Source organism: Molossus molossus, unplaced genomic scaffold (genome assembly GCF_014108415.1).
Source record: "Molossus molossus isolate mMolMol1 unplaced genomic scaffold, mMolMol1.p scaffold_m16_p_1, whole genome shotgun sequence".
Lineage (NCBI taxonomy): Eukaryota > Metazoa > Chordata > Mammalia > Chiroptera > Molossidae > Molossus > Molossus molossus.
Window position 1 is genome coordinate 106,240,040 of NW_023425344.1, and position 20,878 is coordinate 106,260,917.

General features: G+C 35.1%; 1 protein-coding gene across 1 annotated transcript in view; it reads right to left on the minus strand.

Annotated features, from left to right (window-relative positions):
• The window catches only part of SPAG6 (sperm associated antigen 6), a 95,870-nt gene that overhangs the window by 37,125 nt on the left and 37,867 nt on the right, over nucleotides 1–20,878 (minus strand). Inside the window, 5 exon segments of the mRNA XM_036270191.1 lie at nucleotides 6,886–7,031; nucleotides 7,034–7,072; nucleotides 9,672–9,816; nucleotides 10,979–11,167; nucleotides 12,032–12,237. Coding sequence (XP_036126084.1) covers nucleotides 6,886–7,031; nucleotides 7,034–7,072; nucleotides 9,672–9,816; nucleotides 10,979–11,167; nucleotides 12,032–12,237 — 725 coding nt within the window.

Genomic DNA, 20,878 nt, shown 5'->3' on the forward strand with positions numbered 1-20,878 from the left:
CCCTTCTGCCTTTCACTGGTTTTATCATAGGATACCCTGCCAGTTGTTTTTGTGTCAAATTTTAAAATGTATAGTGTATTATTGCGCTCTTAAAATACTTATGAGGAAATTAAAATTATTAATCATAAAGCGATAGACTGAAAATTATATGTATTATATTTTCTTGGTGTAAAAATTTGTATATATGATACTGTGAGATAACTAATGTCCTATTTCTTCCAATCAACAAATATGAGAAAATACTTAGCTTACTGTAGAAAGCCATTATCAGGGATTCTATGTTCTCCGAAAGGCTTCATGGCTTATAGGTATGTAGTCAGAAATATTCTATGGTATGCAATATTCAGTGAGCATTTGCAGATATGCTGCTATAGATCACGGGTAGAAATGACCCCCCCTTACAGAAGCACAAAGAATCTACTCAACTGTAGAGGAAAGCTCAACAAAGGAGTGTATCACCCACAAACAAAAGAATAGGTACCTTGCCTACTCTCCCCTGTATTTCATGGTGACACCATGGGGTGCCCCCCCCCCCCCAAGGTATAGCTGAAGAAGGACACTGATGAGACTGGAGCACATCCACAGCCAGCTCTAAGGCCATGCTAGTTGTGATTCGCTTTGGAAGGCTTCACAATTGGATTTATCTACAGCTGTTTTCCAATAGAAATCCACATCTGCTTGTATGTACAGGGATGGGCAAAAATAATTTTCTTTAAGATTAAAATTTGTTTTCTGTTCACATATATTCTACAGGTAAATTCTTTCCAAAGATATGTTCATTCACTATGGGAAGGTTTATGAGAACTCCTTAACCAAAAGAGTTCCAATAAGTTAGCTTTGAAAATATTAATACATATAAAATATACCATGAAATGTATATCTACTATATATAATAATATACCAAAAAGTTTATATGACATACAAAGTATGTGTAAAATCACTAAATACAGACAATATAAAAATAATTTCTCAAGAAAATAAAGTTAATTTTTACACATTTACACATCTCTTTAGGTAGAATGCTATTTTATATAAGTTTAAAATAACTTTCAATACAATTTTCTAAAATAAAGTTATAGAAAAATGAAAAAAAGTGAACTAAAGGACCCCCAAATGGAATGACCTATTAGAATTAACCAATGGTAAAGTACTTTCTTGAATAGAAGTCTTTTTTCTACTCCTTTCCAGGATTATTTTGCAGCACATGAGGGGAAGTAAAATCTCTGTCATGTTAGAATCTAATTTGGTGCTTTTTCAAAATACTATCTGCTAGAAATACTATCCTTTTCCCACTAAATTACCTTGACACCTTTGTGAAAAATCAATTGACCAAAAAAGAGTCTATTTCAGATTCTCAATTTGATTATACTGTTATATGTCTTTCTGTAAGTAAGTGCCACACTATCTTCATTACTGTAGCTTTGTGGTAAGTTTTGAAATTAGGCAGTGTAAATCCTTCTTTGTCAAGATTGTTTTGGATAGTCTGGTCCTTTACATTTCCATGTGAATTTTAGAATCAGCTTTTTAATGCAGGGGTGAGGAGGGTGGGGAGGGGGGACAGGGGAGCCTGCTGGGATTTTTGATAGAGATTATATTGAATATATAGATCAATATGGGGAGTATTGTAATCTTAACAATGTCGAATCTTCCCATCCATAAACATGGAATGTTTCTCAATTCATATTTCTTTTTTTTCAGCAATGTTTTGTAGTTTTCAGTATAGAAGTCTTCTACTTCTTTTGTTAAATTTATTCCTAAATAATATATTCTTTTTTTTTTTTTTTTTTTTTTTTAATCCTCAACCGAGGACATTTTTCCATTTTTTGTTCAGGTAGAGTGGGAGGGAGAGAGAGGAAGAGAGAGAGAGAGAAACATCGATGTGAAGGGACACATCGAGTGGCTGCCACCCGCACGACCAGGGACAAACTGCAACCGAGGTACGTGCCCTTAGCGGGAACCAAACCCGGGTCTCTCTGTACCACAGGCCGATGCTCCAACCGCTGAGCCAAACCGGCCAGGGCATAAATAATATATTCTTTTTGATGCTATTGTGAGTAAACTATTTTTTTTAATTTCGTATTTGAATTGATCATTATTAGCATATGAAAATAAAACAGATTTTTATATTTTGATTTCATATCCTATAACTTTATTGAATTCATTAGTTCTAGTATTTCTGTGTGTGTGTGTGTGTGTGTGTGTGTGTGTGTGTGTATTCCATAGGATTTTCTATATACAAGATCATGTCAGATGTTGGATTTAAAATTTGATAGCCCTTAGTAAATGTGCCTTATGTTAGGTTATTTATAATTCTAAGTAAAATAAAATAGTTCTTACAACTTTATACTGTGAATGGAAAAAATTATATGAGGTCAACAAAATTCTTTTATTTACTTAAATCAGTAAATCAAGTAATATCTTACTTTGAACTAATGAATAACAGATTATAAACTTTGCTGTCACTGTATTTAGTAGTTAGTGCTTACCCTTAGTCACACATAATATATGATGATGTCAGAGAAGGACAGTTTGAGCCTGTTTTCCTATAAACTAGCATAGCATCTAAAGTTCTATATTCAGTCATTCTTCTATCATTTCTAAAAACTGACTGGGTCTTCACTGATCAAAGGTGTTGTAAAAACCACACTAATTGACTAGCAATACTATATTTTACCTCTTAACAATATACATAAGAATAGTAATTAGCCCTGGGTGGTGTGGCTCAGATGGTTGGGGGTTGTCCCATGCACCAAAAGGTTGCCTGTTTAATTCCTGGTCTGGGCACATGCCCGGGTTTCGGGCTCAGTCCATAGTAGAGAGTGTGCAGGAAGCAGCATATTGATGTTTCTCTCTCTCTGAAAATAATTTTTTAAAAAAGAATATTAATTAACAAAATAAAACTGTCAATACAAACACTTGATACCATTTCAAATGTTTTTCACACAAAAAAATGAAAATAATAGGTCTTCATTATTGCTTTTTTTAATGGGTGATTTTTAATAAAAACTGTTTAAAATAAAAAATGTTTCTATTCAAAAGTCAATTTTGTTCTGAAAGTATTCTGGCCCAAAGAGTTATAATAAAAGGGGGACACAGAAATAAATATTGTGACCTTTGGTTAGGCAAGTCTTCTTAGGTATGGCTCCAACTGCACCACCACCACCACCACCACCAAAAAGTATATATATATATACACACATATATATATACTTTCATTAAAATTTAAAAGTGTTGTTGCTGCAAATGATATCATCAAGAAACTGATAATACAATCCAAAGATAGCTGTTTAGCACTTACATTAAGTGCCCTGGCCAGTTTGGCTCAGTGGTTGAGCATCGACTTGCAGACCAGAGAGTCCTGGGTTCGGTTCCCACTAGGGGCACGCACCACAAAAAAAAAAAAAAAAAAAAAAAAATCACATTAAACAATTACACTAAGTATCTCCCAAGAGAAATGTCCAGAAAATAGTCCAGACAAAAACTTGTACAATAGCAACATTATACATAATAGTCAAAGGCTAGAAACAACCTAAATGTTTATCAATTGGTAAATGGCTAAAATAAAAGTGGTATATCAATACAATAGAATATTATTGTCCAATAAAAAGGAACATAATATCGATATATGTTATACAACAATGAGCCTTGAAACTTATGCTAAGTGAAAGAGGCCAGACATAAAATGCCACATATATTGTACAATTCTAAAAATTAAATGTCCAGAAGAGACAAATACAGAAAGACAGAAAGTAAATTAATGGTTGCCTGGGGCTAGATAGGGAAGATATGGGGTAATGGGGGCAATAAAAATGTTCTCAAATTAGATTATACAATTCTGAATATACTAAAAGCCAATGAATTGAACACTTTAAATGGCTAAATTATATGGTATATAAATTACATTTCAATAAAGCTCCTAAAAAAATTAAAGGGCTAATCATTATGATAAGAGCAGGATAAATCAAATAATTATCTAAGAAATAGTTTTATAACTAAGGTGATAAAATGAATTTAATCAAATGCCAAAATTAACATGGAACATTTCAATAGGATGCCTCTAAATCAAAACAAATGAAAATGCAATTGCCTGAATATTTAAAAAAATATTTGTAGGTAAGCTTTTTAAAGAAAAATGTATTTTTTCATTTTTTAAACAGGCACTTGAAATGACATGAGCACAGGCAAATAGTAAGGCAGATATACAAGAAATTTTAAGGGGCTGTTTATTGGTTCTCTTGAATCAGAACCAATTAGAGAATGCTTATAGAAGTTGACATGCCTTTGGGACAAAATAAACTTCAACATGGCTTTACAATTTGAAAGCTGCCACAGAGTAACAAATGAGAAATACTATTAGACAGTTTCTGAAACTCTTGGTTGCATTTTTCCCTACTGAGATAGAGTAAAATCAAACAGACTTGGACTTTCATCCAATAACTGATAGAATCCAAGAGACCTGGAAGAAGAAAAAAAAAAGAATGATCAAGTCCCTGCATTAAGGAAATATTTGAATGGATTGAAAGCCTTGGAAGATTGCTAATAGGACAATGATTGATAGAATTTAATTTATTACCCAGTGTATTTCCTGCAAGTAAATATGGTATCAAATGTAGACAGAAGGAAACTTAACTTCTATTAGTAAACCTAACTGTTTTACTAAAAGCACCTTTGTTAAAATAAAACACAATGAAAATTATCTTACTTTTACTCCAGTGATATTTATACATCATAATATCATACTAATTCATTAAAAACAAAATTATATAAACTTGGTAGTATATAAAAAGAATACAGGGTGGGGAAAAGTAGGTTTACAGTTGTAAATATGTGAAACACAGAGTTTATTCTTGCATTATGATTGATCAATTGTTGTATTAATTATTTGTATTACAACTGTAAATCCCCTTTTGCCCACCCTGTATAGTGCTACCTAAGAGACTATTTGCAAGGGCTCTCAGCTATAATTACTATTGACTTCACCATAAATTATTCATGCTCACTATAGCTCATATATTCCTTTATTTCCAAAACTTACAGGCAAATAAAAGTTGTTGAGTGCAGGAATCTGAAAGTGATAAAGACTTTTTTAGGATATTAGTAATGTATCTGTTGATAATCTAGAAGTTGAACATAATTACTCTCATAGCCTGGCAGCACAGCTTACGCCTATAGAGACCCTGCAGAGGAGACCATAGTCGAGTCACTAGAGTTAGAGGGCAGGAAAATGTGAAGTGAGGAAGAAGGAAGAGGAAAGAAGGGGAATTTGGGGGCTGGGGAGGGAAGAGGAGAAGGAAAAGACAATAATGGTAATGGATTAAAGAAATGCAAAGCTGAAAGAGAAATACATATATAGGTTAAAATTACATATATGTAAAGAAGAGGTCCTGGACAACTCAAAATTGAAAATGGAATTGTGGTTTCTAAACCAGAAAGTCAAAAAATCACAGAATTGTGAAACAAGACAAGGCCTTAGCACATTGCTAATCTTACTCTTCCTACCAAACATTGCCAAGGAACGCACTCAACATCAGAGAAATATAAGGGAAGCCCCAAATCTATCAAATCATTGTTTTGATCTAGAAAATCTTATAAAAAATGAAAAACACATTCATCTTAGAAATCAACTTTACTCAATGAATTTGTGGGGAAATAACATGTAAATATCACCAAATGTACATAAATTCGCTTTTATAAAATTTATACATTATAAAATATTTAATTGATAAATATATAGAATGATAAATAAATAATTTATTATATATAACTTTCAGAGTCCCTGAATTATACAGTTCTAATAAACTTCCTGCCTCGTTGTATCATCAACGTGTTTTCTTATTGGTTAATTTATTGTTTTAATTAAATGGTAAATATAACTTGACTTACTATTGTCAATTTTATTTTGAATTATTGTCTTTTCTGTGCACTTTCTTCAATCCAAGTCAATTCTAAAAGCTGTTTTCAAAAAGTTACATGTTTTCCTAATAAGGTAGTATACTGGGAAACAGTTTCTTTCTTTGAAATTCTATAATTATCAAACAACCCATCCTACTTTATATTCATTTTTGATGAATCATTTTAGCAGCTAATAATATTTTTTTCAGAAAGTTGAATTTTTAAAACTATATATTTTTAAATGTTTAATTTAAGAAATACTATGGGCATTTTTCTTTTAAGGAACAAATGTAAGACATATACTTAAAAGACAAGGAAGACTTGAAATTAGGAGAGGTAGATCATGACTTCAGGAGCACCCCCTGCCCGGTTACTTTATACATTTGAAAGCACCTTAAATTCTTTTGGACTAAATTTGTTTAAAATATTTTTAAATATATTTTTATTTATTTTAGAGGGAGAGGGAGAGAGAGAGAGAGAAAGAAAGAAACATCGATGTGAGAGAGAAACATCGACAGACTGCCTTCTATATGCCCCCTACTGGGAATAGAGTCCGCAACCTGGGCATGTGCTCTGAGCAGATTTTAACCCAAGACCTTTTGGGGGATGGGGTGACACTCAACCAACTGAGGCACACTAGCCAGGGCTAGATGGAATTTTTAATGTAAGATGGACTAAAGTTCTCTGCAGCCAATTCTAACTTCAAAATTCTTTTATTCTTCAATTCCTGTTCTGTAGGAAAAGTCAGCAGGAGTGTAGAAGCAACAACTAGACATTCATTTCACAAATAGTTGTGCACCTGCAGGGAACTGATTTGTAGAGACAAGGCTAACCCATTTACAAAGAAGAGTCAGTCTTCTCAGTTCTTCTGATAAATTTGTTTCTTGACTCATAAAAGCAATATTGTCCATAAAGAAAATTAAAACATTTAAAATTACATATTGAGTAAAAATCCAACAAATCTTCACAGAACAGTAAGAATTAGGCACTTACTTTTACTTGAAGTTCCTCAGAGCTTTCTGTTGACAGGTACAAAGCAAGCAGAACTGGCTGAATATTTGTGACTGCAACAGCCCCGGAGTGCTCCGCAGTGTTTCCCAGTCTGGGCCCAGCCCCTGCAGTAGCAGCCTTAATATGTCTTCTGGTTCTTCTGACAAGCAGACTGACAACCGGCACACACACCGCAGTGTTGATCAAAAGAACAAGTGTTGTGAATCTACAGCAGGATTTAAAAGTCTTCCATGTCTCTCAAACACTGAAATCATTTTGACCTTGATCCTTTTTTTCCTAGATGGTTCAATAAATGAGCAAAACAGGGACTGTCATTTTTCAAGTGAATAAAATGACTAGAACTAATTTACCTTAATTATCTGTTACAATCCAACTAAACTAAGTCTATCTCTGCTGGCATTTACTCCCTAAATACAGAGGCATTTAACCAAACAACAGATGCCACGGATTAGTATATAGGCAAAACCATACTTCACTGTGACAAATTTTAAATGCTTAGATTTTAAAACTGTTCATTTAGAATCCTTTAAAATTTGCCTTTTCACTAAGTATAATAGATCTGACAACAAAATAAAATTTTAAATCCAATGAATAATGTGAGCCAGAATTCTATTTAAGTAACTTTTAGATGAAATATATTTACTAAAACCTTTCCTGAACTAGTAAATACATTTCTATTCATTTTGATCAACTTTCAAAAGGTAGTGTTGCACATTTTAACATGATTCAATGTCAAAGTAGAAATGATTACTTTTGTTACACAGACAGCACGTGCTTATACTTTAGGCTTCAGTTTTATCTAAATAATCAAAACAGAATTCATTACAGGGCCTCGACTACATCTGTTTGTATATCTAAAAGAATCAAATAGCCAAATCAAATTCTAATTCCAGATTCTACATAGGAGTCATTTTCTTTCTAATTTGAGACTATAATGATTGTCACCTTCAATTTAGCACTAACCAAAGTCAGTGTCCCATCGTCATGCCACCATAGCAAAGTCCAAATGATCATATACACTTGATTTTTCTTTGTACTTTTAAATTTGGTTATTATGGCCAATTTCCTGGAGAGACCTGCCATATTTCTACATTGACTTCTTTTTTCCAACTAAAAATGTTTGTCTGCCGATACAAAAGGTCAGACCTGTCTTCAGAATGAGGAAACTTGCCAGAAAGTCCATACTCTGGGACATATCAAGACTGAAGAAGCAGGAGGAAAAGAAGCCAGCCTCCTCCACCCCGTCCTCAGCTGTTATGAATAGCAAAGGAGATAAGAAACATGTATGTGCTTTGGAAATTATCGAGTATTATTTAAATGTGAAGTACTGCTATTAGTTTTAATAGCACCATGTAGAAAAAAAAAGAATAACACCGTGTATGCTTTGGCTCAAACTGCTGCTGCCATCTTGATCTTTAACTACCCGAGACAACAAGGTGGGAGAGGCCAGCAGCAACCCTAGACCAAAGGAGGGCGCGCCTCCTGGTTAGTTTGGGGAGGAAATATAGGAAGCAAAAGCAGTTGCTGCTTCCTTCATCATTCTTCCTATGTGCAAGCTTTCTGGTGGCCACAGAAGAACCAAGTCACAAATCCCAGTAACATCCCCACAGCGACCCTGCAGAAAGCAGCACTACTGTTCTAGTCACGATCATAGTCTTTGGTAATAGAAGAACAAAAGGAAAAGCAGAGGATAAAAAGTAAGCAAAGCAAAGAATTATCAAGGAATAAGTAGAAAATAAATATCTGAGGCTCCCTTTTATTCTGAGGATTAGCAAGGGATAAAAAAAAAAAAAAATCCACATTTCTGTTTAACATACAGCAGCAGGTTTTCTATGCTGATAAGAAACCCACACCCGAGGGACACACTGTGAGCACACAGCCTCTGAAGCGTTCCTCAGGAGATCAGTATTTATTCATTCAACCAATATTTGTGAGCACCTACTATGTGTCAGGGCTACAATGTATGGTGGGTTAATACCAAGTTGTAAATTGAGATGAGGCCAGCCCTGGCCAGTATGGCTCAGCGGTTAGAGTGTCGGCCTGCGGTCCGGAGAGACCCGGGTTCGGTTCCCGCTAAGGGCACGTACCTCGGTTGCAGTTTGTCCCCGGCCCTGGTTGGTCGTGCGGGTGGCAGCCACTCGATGTGTCCCTTCACGTCGATGTTTCTCTCTCTTTCTCCCTTCCTCTCTCTCCCTCCCATTCTATCTGTACAAAAAAAAAAAAATTGAGATGAGGCCAAATTCCTAAAGCAAGAACACAAAACATCGCTATCTGACATGTGCTCTGAATTGCCTACATCTAAAAAGAGAAATTAGTTCATGAGAGCTGAAGGAAAGTGGATGAAAAAGGATGTCCCAGCCATTGTCATCATCTACCCAAATGACAGGAAAGGGGAGAATGACTACTGGGCATGTAATTTATAATAGCTGTCTTAATCAAAATATGCTTTACATGTTTGTAAATATATACAGTCAATCCTTCAGGATACAAATACACTGAATATTTCAATGCAGGTAATACTAATACTCAGAGGTATTGATATTTTGTAGATATTAAATACTGAGTAAAACTTTAAACTGCCTACAAAGTAAACCTTATTTCAAGCATTACTTTTGGAAATTTACTAATAAGCCTTGAAAACAAGCTGAAAAATTCTTCAGGTTTCTTTCACTCTGGTCAGTTATATTTTATCATCTGTGGGAGCGTATTCTATGGTTCTGTCTTAGAACCTCACTGCAATAACTAGAAGAAAATTAAGCAAGAACAAACCTTGCTAATGATCACCGCCATTGCCAGGTTTTCAGAATGAGCCGCCACATGACCAAGCATCAAGATGCCAGGCAGCCTTACTTTTCCTTTTCAAGAGCCAATGCAGGCGATCTCAGCAGGAACTCGTCCTGTGTTAACCATCAACTGCAAAAGCAAAGGGAAAGGAAAAAGAGCTAGGTAATTGTGACTGTAAAGCATAAGATAATCTGTAAATATTACTTTAATATTGCCAAACATTTTAAATTAGGACCTAAAAACACCTGGTAAAGTTTGAAATGTGATTTAGTGAAATTACTATACTTATTAAAGAAATATACAAATATAATAATCCTATTTTGAATGTACAAATATACTCACTGTGTGGAGCTTACTCTGTGCTTCAGTTTTCATGCATCAGTAGCACAACTTTTATCCCTATTCTAATGGTTGTCAAAATTCCTCACCTAGACATGAAGCCTAGGGCTAGTTCATGACTAGCTAACTATGAAAGCCCCAATCACAATGTGAGTATGAAGCAGATTAATCATTGAATGCTGAACGACAATGTCAGACTTGAACTATTCTAGCCTAATTATCCCCTTTGCAAACAATGACTACTAGCTGATTACACTTCAAACATAAAAAATCTCAACCAAGATGTTAGGTGAAATAAAGAATGAGGACTTTATACTTCAGTGAAATGAAACTGATTAGTCAAAATATACACAGAAAAAGATGCAACTGCAGAATCTACTCAGGTTTGCTTCCTCTCTGTGCTTTTGGCGTCTAAGAACTCAAAGCGGGAACCACCATGTAAGAACAGCTACTAGAGGAGTCACACTAGGCTGAGGGCCTGGGGGGTCTCTCCCACGCGGGACTGTACAACCTCTCACACTCCCAACTGACCTAAACTGACAAGAATGGCAAAGATCTTCGGTCCCCACAATCTAGAAATGGAAAGCAGGAAATGATTAAAAAATGGAGATTTCTGTCTCAATCTCCTTTAATATAACCCAGCAGGGTTCTCAACAAGGGGCACTTTTGTCCCCTGGGAAACATCTGGCAATATATGGAGACACTTGCAATTGTCACCACGTGGAAAGGGATGCTACTGGCAGGGGCCAAGGATGCTGCTAAATATCCATCCTACAGTGTACAGGACAGTCCCCCACAACAAAGAATTATCTAGTCCAAATGTCCACAGTGCTCTGGATGAGACACCCTGACCTAACCAGATCATGTGACACAGCACCTGGGCCTGGTACACAAGTTGGTGTTTTACTTTACAACTTTACAACAAAAACTAACATTATTGTATTTAAAAAACTTTTTTTTTTTTTACCTCGGGTGTATGCTTTGCAACCTCTCTAATTAAAGTACAGGCATTTTTCTTCACATATTCATCTTTGTCCTTCAGGCAGGTGAGCACAACTGGAAAAATCTCTGCTTCCACCACCATTTCTGCCAGATCCACAGAATGTTTTGCAATCTGACCAAGAACTGTAAAGACCTGATGCTGTCAAGCAAAAACCAAAATAAAACAAAACATTATGTAGAGTTCACTGCAGAGTTCAGATATAATTTAAACAGCTTTATGCATAAGCAAATCCTTTATTAAGAAGAAAAAAATTACACATGTAACATAACCTAGGATTTCTCAAGACACTCAAATCCAAAATACTCAATTTCTTAAATTCCCTAATTTCCAAATTAAATGTCTTAGTTTTCTATGGGCTATGTAAATCTCTATTGCAGGTGATCAAGGAATATGACCTTTGGATAAATACTGTTTCTTCATTATGTAATACTTAAATTGTTAATTTGTAATACATGTGGTAATAATTGTACAAAAAGATCAGGCAGAACTAACATCTTAGTTTTGGCATGATGCTGATAACATTTCAAACAACTTTCCATCGCTTAGTTAACATTAACAATTTTAAAACCTTATAGGATATAACTTTTAACATGTAAAAGTGTAATTGGTGACTGTTAATTGAAAATCAGATTTTGAAAAGCTATAAAAAAACATAAATATGACAATTTTCATAAGAAATGTAAATATAATAGTGGTGAGCTAGAAAACCTTTCAGTGCCTTTCCACCCTGAGATTCAATCATTATGTGATTCCATATTTTAGTAATTAATGTTAATACTGATGCTACCTCTAATTTTTAGCATTGCACATATTTTTTCTAGTCACGTCTTTACTGTTTAATCCTTACAGGATAATTTTCACATATTAGAAAACCAAATATGTAATATAGTCACATCTGTTTTTAATAATAATTTACAAATTATTTTTGAAAATATATTAATCTGTATACATTTCCATTTTCTTAGATTAACAAAGTCTGTTTTTTAACTTATTTTTAAATACCTTCAATTTAGCATCAGGGTTCAGAATCATCTGGGCTAAGTAAGCAATGGCTCCTGCATCCACTACTGTCTGTGCTAACTCTGGAGAATGCTTTGAAATATCACTGAGGTCCGAAGCAGCAATCCTTTTCAAAGCGATTTCTGGCTCCTGGATACAGAGTACTAAAAGAGGAACTGCTTCCGCATCCACCACAGCTTGTGACAGTTCTGTGGGTCCAAGAAAAGTAATTAAGTGAGTATGGGTGACTGACCCTTGTGCAAGCCATTTACACCCTGACAGATACAGCAAAGAAAAAAGGGGAGGGTGTACTTCACTGTCTCGACATCTGCATTTCAAATCAGCCTTCCTGGTTTGATAAACCATGTGGACCAATCTTGAGCTGAAAAGAATACAGGTCAATGGATGGACCTCCATTTACATGAACACATTTGAGGTAGATTAGGCTGAAATGGCTTGTTCTTTTTTTTAAGAGAGTAAGCAGATGTCAGCTATTTAAGCTCTGACAATTCTCACTTCTCAATAGGCAAGCGTTTTATGCGTGGTTTACAATAACAGAAAATTAAAGTACCAAAAATTTACCAACCACACTAATTAGGCAGTATTCTGTACTATTTACATGAGTAAATATTAACATAAATCTTGTGCTAATAATGTTGATTTTTAAATTCCACTCATCTTATAGTATTTTTTAAATATTTTAGAAAACATTATATAAAATAAAAAGGTGCATTTTATTGTACAGATAAAAACACTCAAAATGAGATCTATGACTAAACAGCAAGCTTTAATATATATAAATGTTAATATTTAGATAAAGGAATAAATTTATCTTAAGCATTTTACTTGTCAGGAACAAATATCTTTTGAATATACACATTGATTTACTTGTGTGTCCAAGAATAACAGCTATAAAAATAACACATTTTAAATTTTAGATAGAGATAGGTAGACTCATATAATAAATGTGTAAAAAATGTCTTTTGAGAAGCATAAAGCACAATACACAGTTACATGATGCTACTTTCATTGTATTCAAGGTCTCCCCTACTAAATCACATATAACTATATCTATAATCTCTTCCTTTCACATTATGTTCTCATTTCCCACATTTATAGTGGCCTGACAATTTATGTTTTTATAGCCAAGTTATTCATTCAGCATATCACTTAAAATCTTTAAAGAAAATACAGTGTTTAATTTTTCAAAAGATGAGTAATATCACATTTTCTAAAAGGAAATAATGTTAGAAAATACGGGTTAGGTGCAGATGACAGACTTCTACAAATTAACACTACACTGATTAGCAAATATGTTTCAATTTTTAAAATCTAGTGTGAAATATGAAATACAATAGAAAGTCAATATGTAATCACAATAACTAGAAGCAGATAAGAGAAAAAGGGCTTTTGGGGAGAAAAAAACAGACTGGAATATCAACCTAGTACTGTAAATTCCTCAGAAGTATCACTGTGACTCTACTGCAATTGCCTGAAGACCAACAAGACAGCAGGTGAAATAGGTGATCACTGTTTCTCTCTCTCTCCCACTTCACCTAGAGAAAATGGAAGGAAACATAAAGTGTGATATTATATATAATTTTTATATTTTGTGTTAATTATTAACATGTTAATAATTCACTCCAAATTATATGAGTGTTGTAATATCAGCTTTATTGTACATATTTACGGGTACCTAGGAGATATATATATATATATAAATGGGGTGAACATTTTGTTTCTAGACAGTATAAAGATTAGTTCATCATTTATGTATTTTCATTTTCATGCATAGTTTCCAAGAGCCAAGAATTTGCAGTAAACTACAAGTTTTTAAACAGTATTAATAAAAAGTTAAGGTTCTTTTTTTAAAAAGTCCATTAAAAATTTAAAAACAAAAACATCCATTGTCTTTGTAATCCCACACATTTTTTTTAAATGTATTGATTTTAGAGAGAGAAACGTCCATTTCTTGTTCCACTTATTTATGCATTCATTGGTCTATTCCTATATGTACCCTGACCAGGGATCGAACCTACAACCTTGGTGTATCGAGATGACACTTTAATCAGCTGAGCTACCCAGCCAGGGCTTTTCCTTTTCTTTCTTTTTCAATCCTCAACCAAGGACATGCATAGAGAAAGGAAGGGAAGGAGGGAGAGAGAGAGATAAAGAAAAGAGAGAAAAACATAGATCAGCTGGTAAGCTGCCCCTCCGCCCCCTCCACATGCTCCCCAATGGATTCAAACCAATAAGGGAGGACCCTCAACCAACTGACCCACTCTGGCTGGGCCTTATATTTATCTTAAATAATCTAGCGCCATATCCTCTTTTCCCTGAACTCTATAATGTTAATAATAAAGCAAACTCTGTTCTAACTTGCTACCCAATTTCATTGTAAGCTGTTTTCTCTTCTCTCTAGAGTAGTGTTGTTAAATGTGGGGAAGGCTGAGGGCATCACTGGAGAAAGATTTGCCATGAAGGTAATGAAGCATTCAAAAACCTGGATTGGGCCTAGTGATGTTGTACTTGTGATTTCCTATAATTTACATCTCCATATGTATATGATTCTACAAAACTGTCATCTGCATGATACACACTCTACTATACTACACAAAATACAGGCTCTTTCAACCTGCCTCCTATCACTACTCTTTCTCCTATGACACATCTTTCTCCTCTTCCCTGCTATTGCTTCCTCTGGCATTTCAGTGCCAGTGACTCTTGGTGTCTACCCAATAGCTTTGTCATGGGCTTGTTAACCAATGCTGGACACTGGGACCTGAGTAGAAATCAGCTAAAAGCATCTGTAAAAAGTTTTCCTCAGTCATAAACAGAGATACACAGGAGGAAACACTGCCTCTCTGCTGGACATAGCCATGTCTACAAATGACATCTGGAACTCCTATATACATCTTGCAACTATAACAAAAGAAATGACCAATATGCTGAGGATGGCTGAGTACAACAATGAAAAACATCTGGGTCCTCCATGACACTGTTCAGCTGCATAACTTACCTTAGAGCTGCCCTAACTCTGAACTTTGTGTCATGTGAAATAAAAAAATGTCCTTATTGTTTGAGCCACTTGTAGTTGATAATTCTGTAACTTACAGCCAAAAAGCATCCTGATATAATTCTGTCCTCTCTCATGCTTAGTGTATGTGCATATTTTTTTCTCTTCTTTTAGTCACTGAGTGTTCAGTAAGTGCTTACTATGTGCTAGAAACTTGGCCAAATGTTGGGGAAGCAGAATAATATTATAAAATATTGCTCTGTTCTAGAAGACTCTGCCCACGGCGAATATAGAAACAGACCACTTCAAGTATGAAGTGGGGCTAGGAATCAGATCTGTGGAGTATTTGGAGAAAATGTATACAGGGGTGCCATTTCAGGAAGTGCTCCCCACCTTATTTATTTGTACCTTTTTATTTCTTCTTATACTTTTCCACTAAAAAAAAAAGAAGCAGTAGTAACTAAAACATACCAAATTCAGATAACATTTAAAAATAGTTTCTCAGCCCTGGCCAGTTTGGCTCAATGGTTAAGAGCGTCGGCCTGTGGTTCAGAGAGACCCAGGTTCGGTTCCCGCTAAGGGCACGTGCCTCCGTTGCAGTTTGTCCTTGGCCCTGGTTGGTCGTGCGAGTGGCAGCCACTCGATGTGTCCCTTTCACGTCGATGTTTCTCTCTCTCTCTCTGTTCCTCTCTCTCCCTCCCACTCTACCTGAACAAAAAAATGGAAAAATGTCCTCAGGTGAGGATAAAATAATAATAATAATAATTTCTCATAGGAGCAAATTCACAGAGCTCATTTTGAAACTCTAATCTGGAAATGACTGATCATATTTATAAAACCAAAGATTAATATGTACAGATTCAGATGCTCTGAAAAGGCTTGACCAAAAATAAATAAATGAAATCAGTGAGTCAAGAGATTTATCTTTTGTATCTGAAAATATCTTAGCTTCATTTTAAATTTTAAGTGAATCTTCAAAAACATTTTTTTTTAATCCTCACCCAAGAATATGTTTTATTGATTTTAGAAAAAGAGAGGAAAAGGGAGGGAGAGAGCGAGCGAAAGAAACATCTCTGTATGAGAAAAGCATCATTAACTTGCCACCCATACACACCCACACTAGGGATCGAACTGTCAACCTTTCAGTACTCAGAATGATGCTCCAACTAACTGAGCCACACCAGCCAGGGCAAAAAGATGAATTCTTAAAAAATATACCTTCTACTGTGCAATAACAACAGACATAATTATATACTGTTAATAACAAGCAAGATTAGTAGTAGTTATGCAAAGGAAAATGCAGACAAAAAAGGCTACATATTATACCAACATACCTACAGGATTTATACTGTGCCGATGATACTATTGGTGATATATTTTTCTTCTCTATTTGCCAAACTTTCTTCAATGTAATTACATTTTTTTCCGTTAATTGATATTTAGAGAGAGAAAAAGGGGGAGGGAGGGAGAGAAAGAGAGAGAAATATTGACATGAGAGCAAAACATCAATCAGTTGCCTCCTGTACTCGCCCCAACCAAGCATGGAAACCACAACCTGGGCTTGTGCTCTAACTGAGGATCTAACCGATGACCTTTTGGTGCATGGGACAATACCCAACCAACTGAGCCACACTAGCCAGGGATGATTAAAAATTTTTTTTAACTGAAATATACGGCCAGGGTGGTGTGGCTCAGTGGATTGATCATCGTCCTATGGACTGAGAGGTCCCAGTTTGATTCTAGCTCAGGCACATGCTTGGGTTTCAGGTCCAATCCCCAGTAGGGGGGCATGCAGGAGGCACACTGATGTTTCCATCTTCCTCTCCCTTCTAATCTCTCTTTAAAAAAAAAAGATATATGATCATGTTTTTTTTTTTCCCCCCATACATGTAGCTATTGCCAGGGCTAACTATATTAACATCACTATTATAAGTGACAAATAAATATAAACATTTTATCTTATTTCTCAATGACAGACAGTTTTTTTTTTTTTTAAATATAGTGGGCCTGTACACCTCCTTTAAAGAAAATATTAAGAAAGAATGTATAACTATTCTTTCAAGATTTACTAATATACACTAAAAATATTATCCATTTACTTCTTTGCACTTTCCCTCTTGTCTTAATCAATGTTCTTATTACATTTAAGTTAAAATATTACATTTTTTAAATATTAAGGATTATTAATCATTTTTAACATTTTCAGATTGCACATTATCAGAGAGAATAAACTAATAAACACCTTCCTTATTCAAAAATAATTAAAAAACCCATTTATTTCATACATTGTAGACAATTGAATAGTCAGTCTTCAAATTTGATGGTCAGCTGTTCTCAGTATGGAATAACCAGTTCTGTTGGACCTCATGAATAGCTCATTGTTGAGTGAAGGAACTGAGGCAGCTTCCTCCATAGGACCGTGACAAGGGTTGGTGGTGGAGTCATCCCATCACAGTTCTGTTTGTTTTTCCATGGTTCTTTCTAATAACATTTATGAGGCTTATGTGCATGAAATTCTTTGAATATTAATAATGTGAAAATTTTGGGTGACAACTCTTTGATTCTTAGACAGTTGATTTTTTTCTTATTTTATCCTATGCTGTTTTTGGAACCTCGATTTTTGTTTTCAGGTTTTTCTTCCCCCTAAAAAAATTAAAGACTGAACTTGTAAGGCTCTCTCACCAACGGGTGTGAAGTGTTACCATTTAGGTGGATCAAAATCTTCTATTTAGAATAATCAACAAAGCTCAGTATAACTTCCGCTTTAATTTTAAAACAAAAAGAATAAAAGGAAGGGCTTTTAAGATCAACAACATGGATAAAATTTGTGTTTTCTAAAGCTAGATGAATGGACTGTTAGAAATGACTTCATGCTGACTAAAAGGGAAGAGTGAGGACAGGAATGCCCATCAGCATACAACTGGCATGACTGTAACAGGTAAAACTAGATGAATCAGGCAAAAGTAATTTTGCTTTAGTAGTTCCCACAATGGCCTCAATCCCTTCTCTTAACTGTTATTTATAGCTAGTTCTTAGTTTGGATTAAGAATGGTAAATTGAAATGTCCACAAGGCCCAGACAAGTAACCAGAGTAGTGAAGCCAGTGGGTGTAAGAAACATACCTAGTTGGGGAGCGCAGCAGACTGGAAAAGTTTAGGCACCAACTCCAAGGAGCAGCCATTACTCAGCTTCAGCCCAATGTGGCCATGGAGGAATATAAGCCTACTGTTGTCAGATCTTTTGATTTTTTCAAGAGAAAGCAGAAATCTGATTTTTAATGTTAAATCATCCATTTTTTAAGTGTTGGCAACTTTTTTTTTTTTTTTTTCAGAACACTGTGGGAGAGAATATAGTGCAGGCCAAATAAAACACATCCACCTGTGGGCCAGCAATAGCCTGCAACCGCCATGTGCAGCCTGCCTTCACCTCACACCGTCTAGAATGGCACGGGGGAGCTTCCTGGATGTGGATTCTTACAGTCATGTTTTCAAGTCATAAAGGAAAAATCACTCTAGTGGTGTTATAAGAAAAAAAATTTTAATTGATAAAAACCTAAAAATTGGTCTTCAAAAAAAGGATTCATCTAAACATAGCAATCTCAACTAATCTTTCAGCTCACACAGCAGATGTAGGAGAGAATTAAAGCTAAATTAACTGACCCATCATGAGAAATCATAAAAAGAAATCAGAATGAAGAAACCCTCCAAAAGGAATAAAGGAAAGGAAATACAGCCCTGCTCGTGTGGCTCAGTGGTTGAGCGTCAACCCATGCACCAAGAGGTTGCTAGTATGATTCCCAGTCATGACACATGCCCAGGTTGTGGGCCCGATCCCCAGTGAGGGGTATGCAGGAAGCGGCCAATCGATGTTCTCTCTCATCGATGTTTCCATCTCTATCGTCTCACTTCCTCTCTCTCTAAAATCAGTAAAAGTAAAAATTAAAAAAAAGTTTTTTAACGACAAGGAAATACAGAGATATATATGTATTTAGCAAACTAAAAATAATCAAGCAAATCAAACACTTCAGGAATTCTAATTTTCTTAACTTTATTGTTTTTTAATTTATTTTTTCAAATACCTACAGAATGTTATATTTTGTTTTATTAAAAAGTAAAAGAAAGTCAAGAATCGTCATTTCTCTGCACTTAGGTGGCCTTAATGATCAGTTTAAAGACAGGCTGGTATTTGCATCTAGCTTCAAAACATATAGCTATATCACTTTAAAACCTTTTGGAAATAAAGCAGGTTAAACTATATTTAAAATCTGCCTACCACTTATGATGTTAATCTTATGTTATAATAATCAGTCACCTTATTCAACCAAATTTTTCATGATTTGATAATAGTAAAAATAAATATGCTGTTGCAATTCCAAAGCTGGTTATATCTACCCATACTCCAATATGATTTCAAGAATGCTACTAGCAGTTTACTGCTGGCTCAGTGATCTACTGCTGTGTAACAAACCACATCCCACTTAGCTGCTTAAAACAGGAAACATTTATTATCTCCTGGTTTCTGTAGGTCAGGAATCTGGGAGTGGCTGAGCTGGGTGGTTTAGTCTGTGACCTCTCACTAGGCTGCAGTCAAGATGGGACTGTTGCTACCTGAGATTTGACTGGGTCTGAGGATCTGCTTCTAACCACAGTCCTGCCAATGTTGGAAGGCTTCATTTTCTTCTCTTTTCTGGGGCTTTCCAGCATCTGTTCATGTTGAGGCCTGCGCCAAAGTGAATAATTCAAAAGAGAAACCCAAGACAAAAGCTGCAGTCTTTTATATTCTAATCTCAGAAGTAATGTATTATTACTTCCGCTATATTTCACTGGTACAATGTGGGAGAAAACTATACAAGGATGTGAAGAGAAGAAAACAGGCAACACTGGGGGGCCATCGTGGAGGCTGGCTACCACCAAACCCTTAATTCTTCAACACATCTGAGAGAGGCAACATCCTTCTGTAGGTAATGCTCATTTTAGCTATAATTCTGAGCCGAGAAACTGATATCTCCAATTTCAGATGAGATTGAGAAAAGGATGGAGAAGGAGTTTGCATATTATGATGAAAAAGACTAATATTTTATGTTTATCTCTCTCTCTCCCCCACCCAAATGTCATTTTTTCCTATTTTTATTTCCATGCCACTTCTCTCCATCCAACAGTCAGAGCCACTGTCTAACCCTTACACTTGGGTTAAGTGTTTGAGAGATTAAGGGTTAACATACATACATATATATGCTTTGAAGGTTAAATAATTCTGGCTCCTTTAAAAAGTCAAGTGAGTCAAATAAGCCACTGATCTGAAGTTAATGGGGCCTTAGTAAGAAATTATAATCAGCTGGAATGGACAGCTCACTCTTACAGGGTTCAAGTATAAAAAGCAGCTTCAAAATGTGTTAAGAAATGGAGACTAGAGAAAGAAAAGGTAGAAAAGATAAAGACTTGAGTTTGGCCTTGGAAGATAATAGGTAGCATAAGATATAAAGATATTTTTAAAACCCCAATTTGAGCAATTTTTAGTTTTTTACTTGTAAGTATGTAACAGCTGAGACTGAGCTGACTAGAATAAGGAAAACCTGTAGAGAGAGTCTGGAATGCTCTTGTGAAGAAAATTGATTACTTGGAGTCAGAGCGTTACAAAATATACTCTTGTAGTACCTAGAAACTTTTTCATTTGTTTTCCATTTGCTTTGATATAATATTGCAATCATGGTTGTCACTACATACTACCTACCATGTTGCATTCTGCTTTTTTAAAAACGTAAATGAAAAATGCATATTTTATTATTCAAACTTTTCTGGCATTCACACTTTGCCCCATCCCAGTTTTAGATAAAT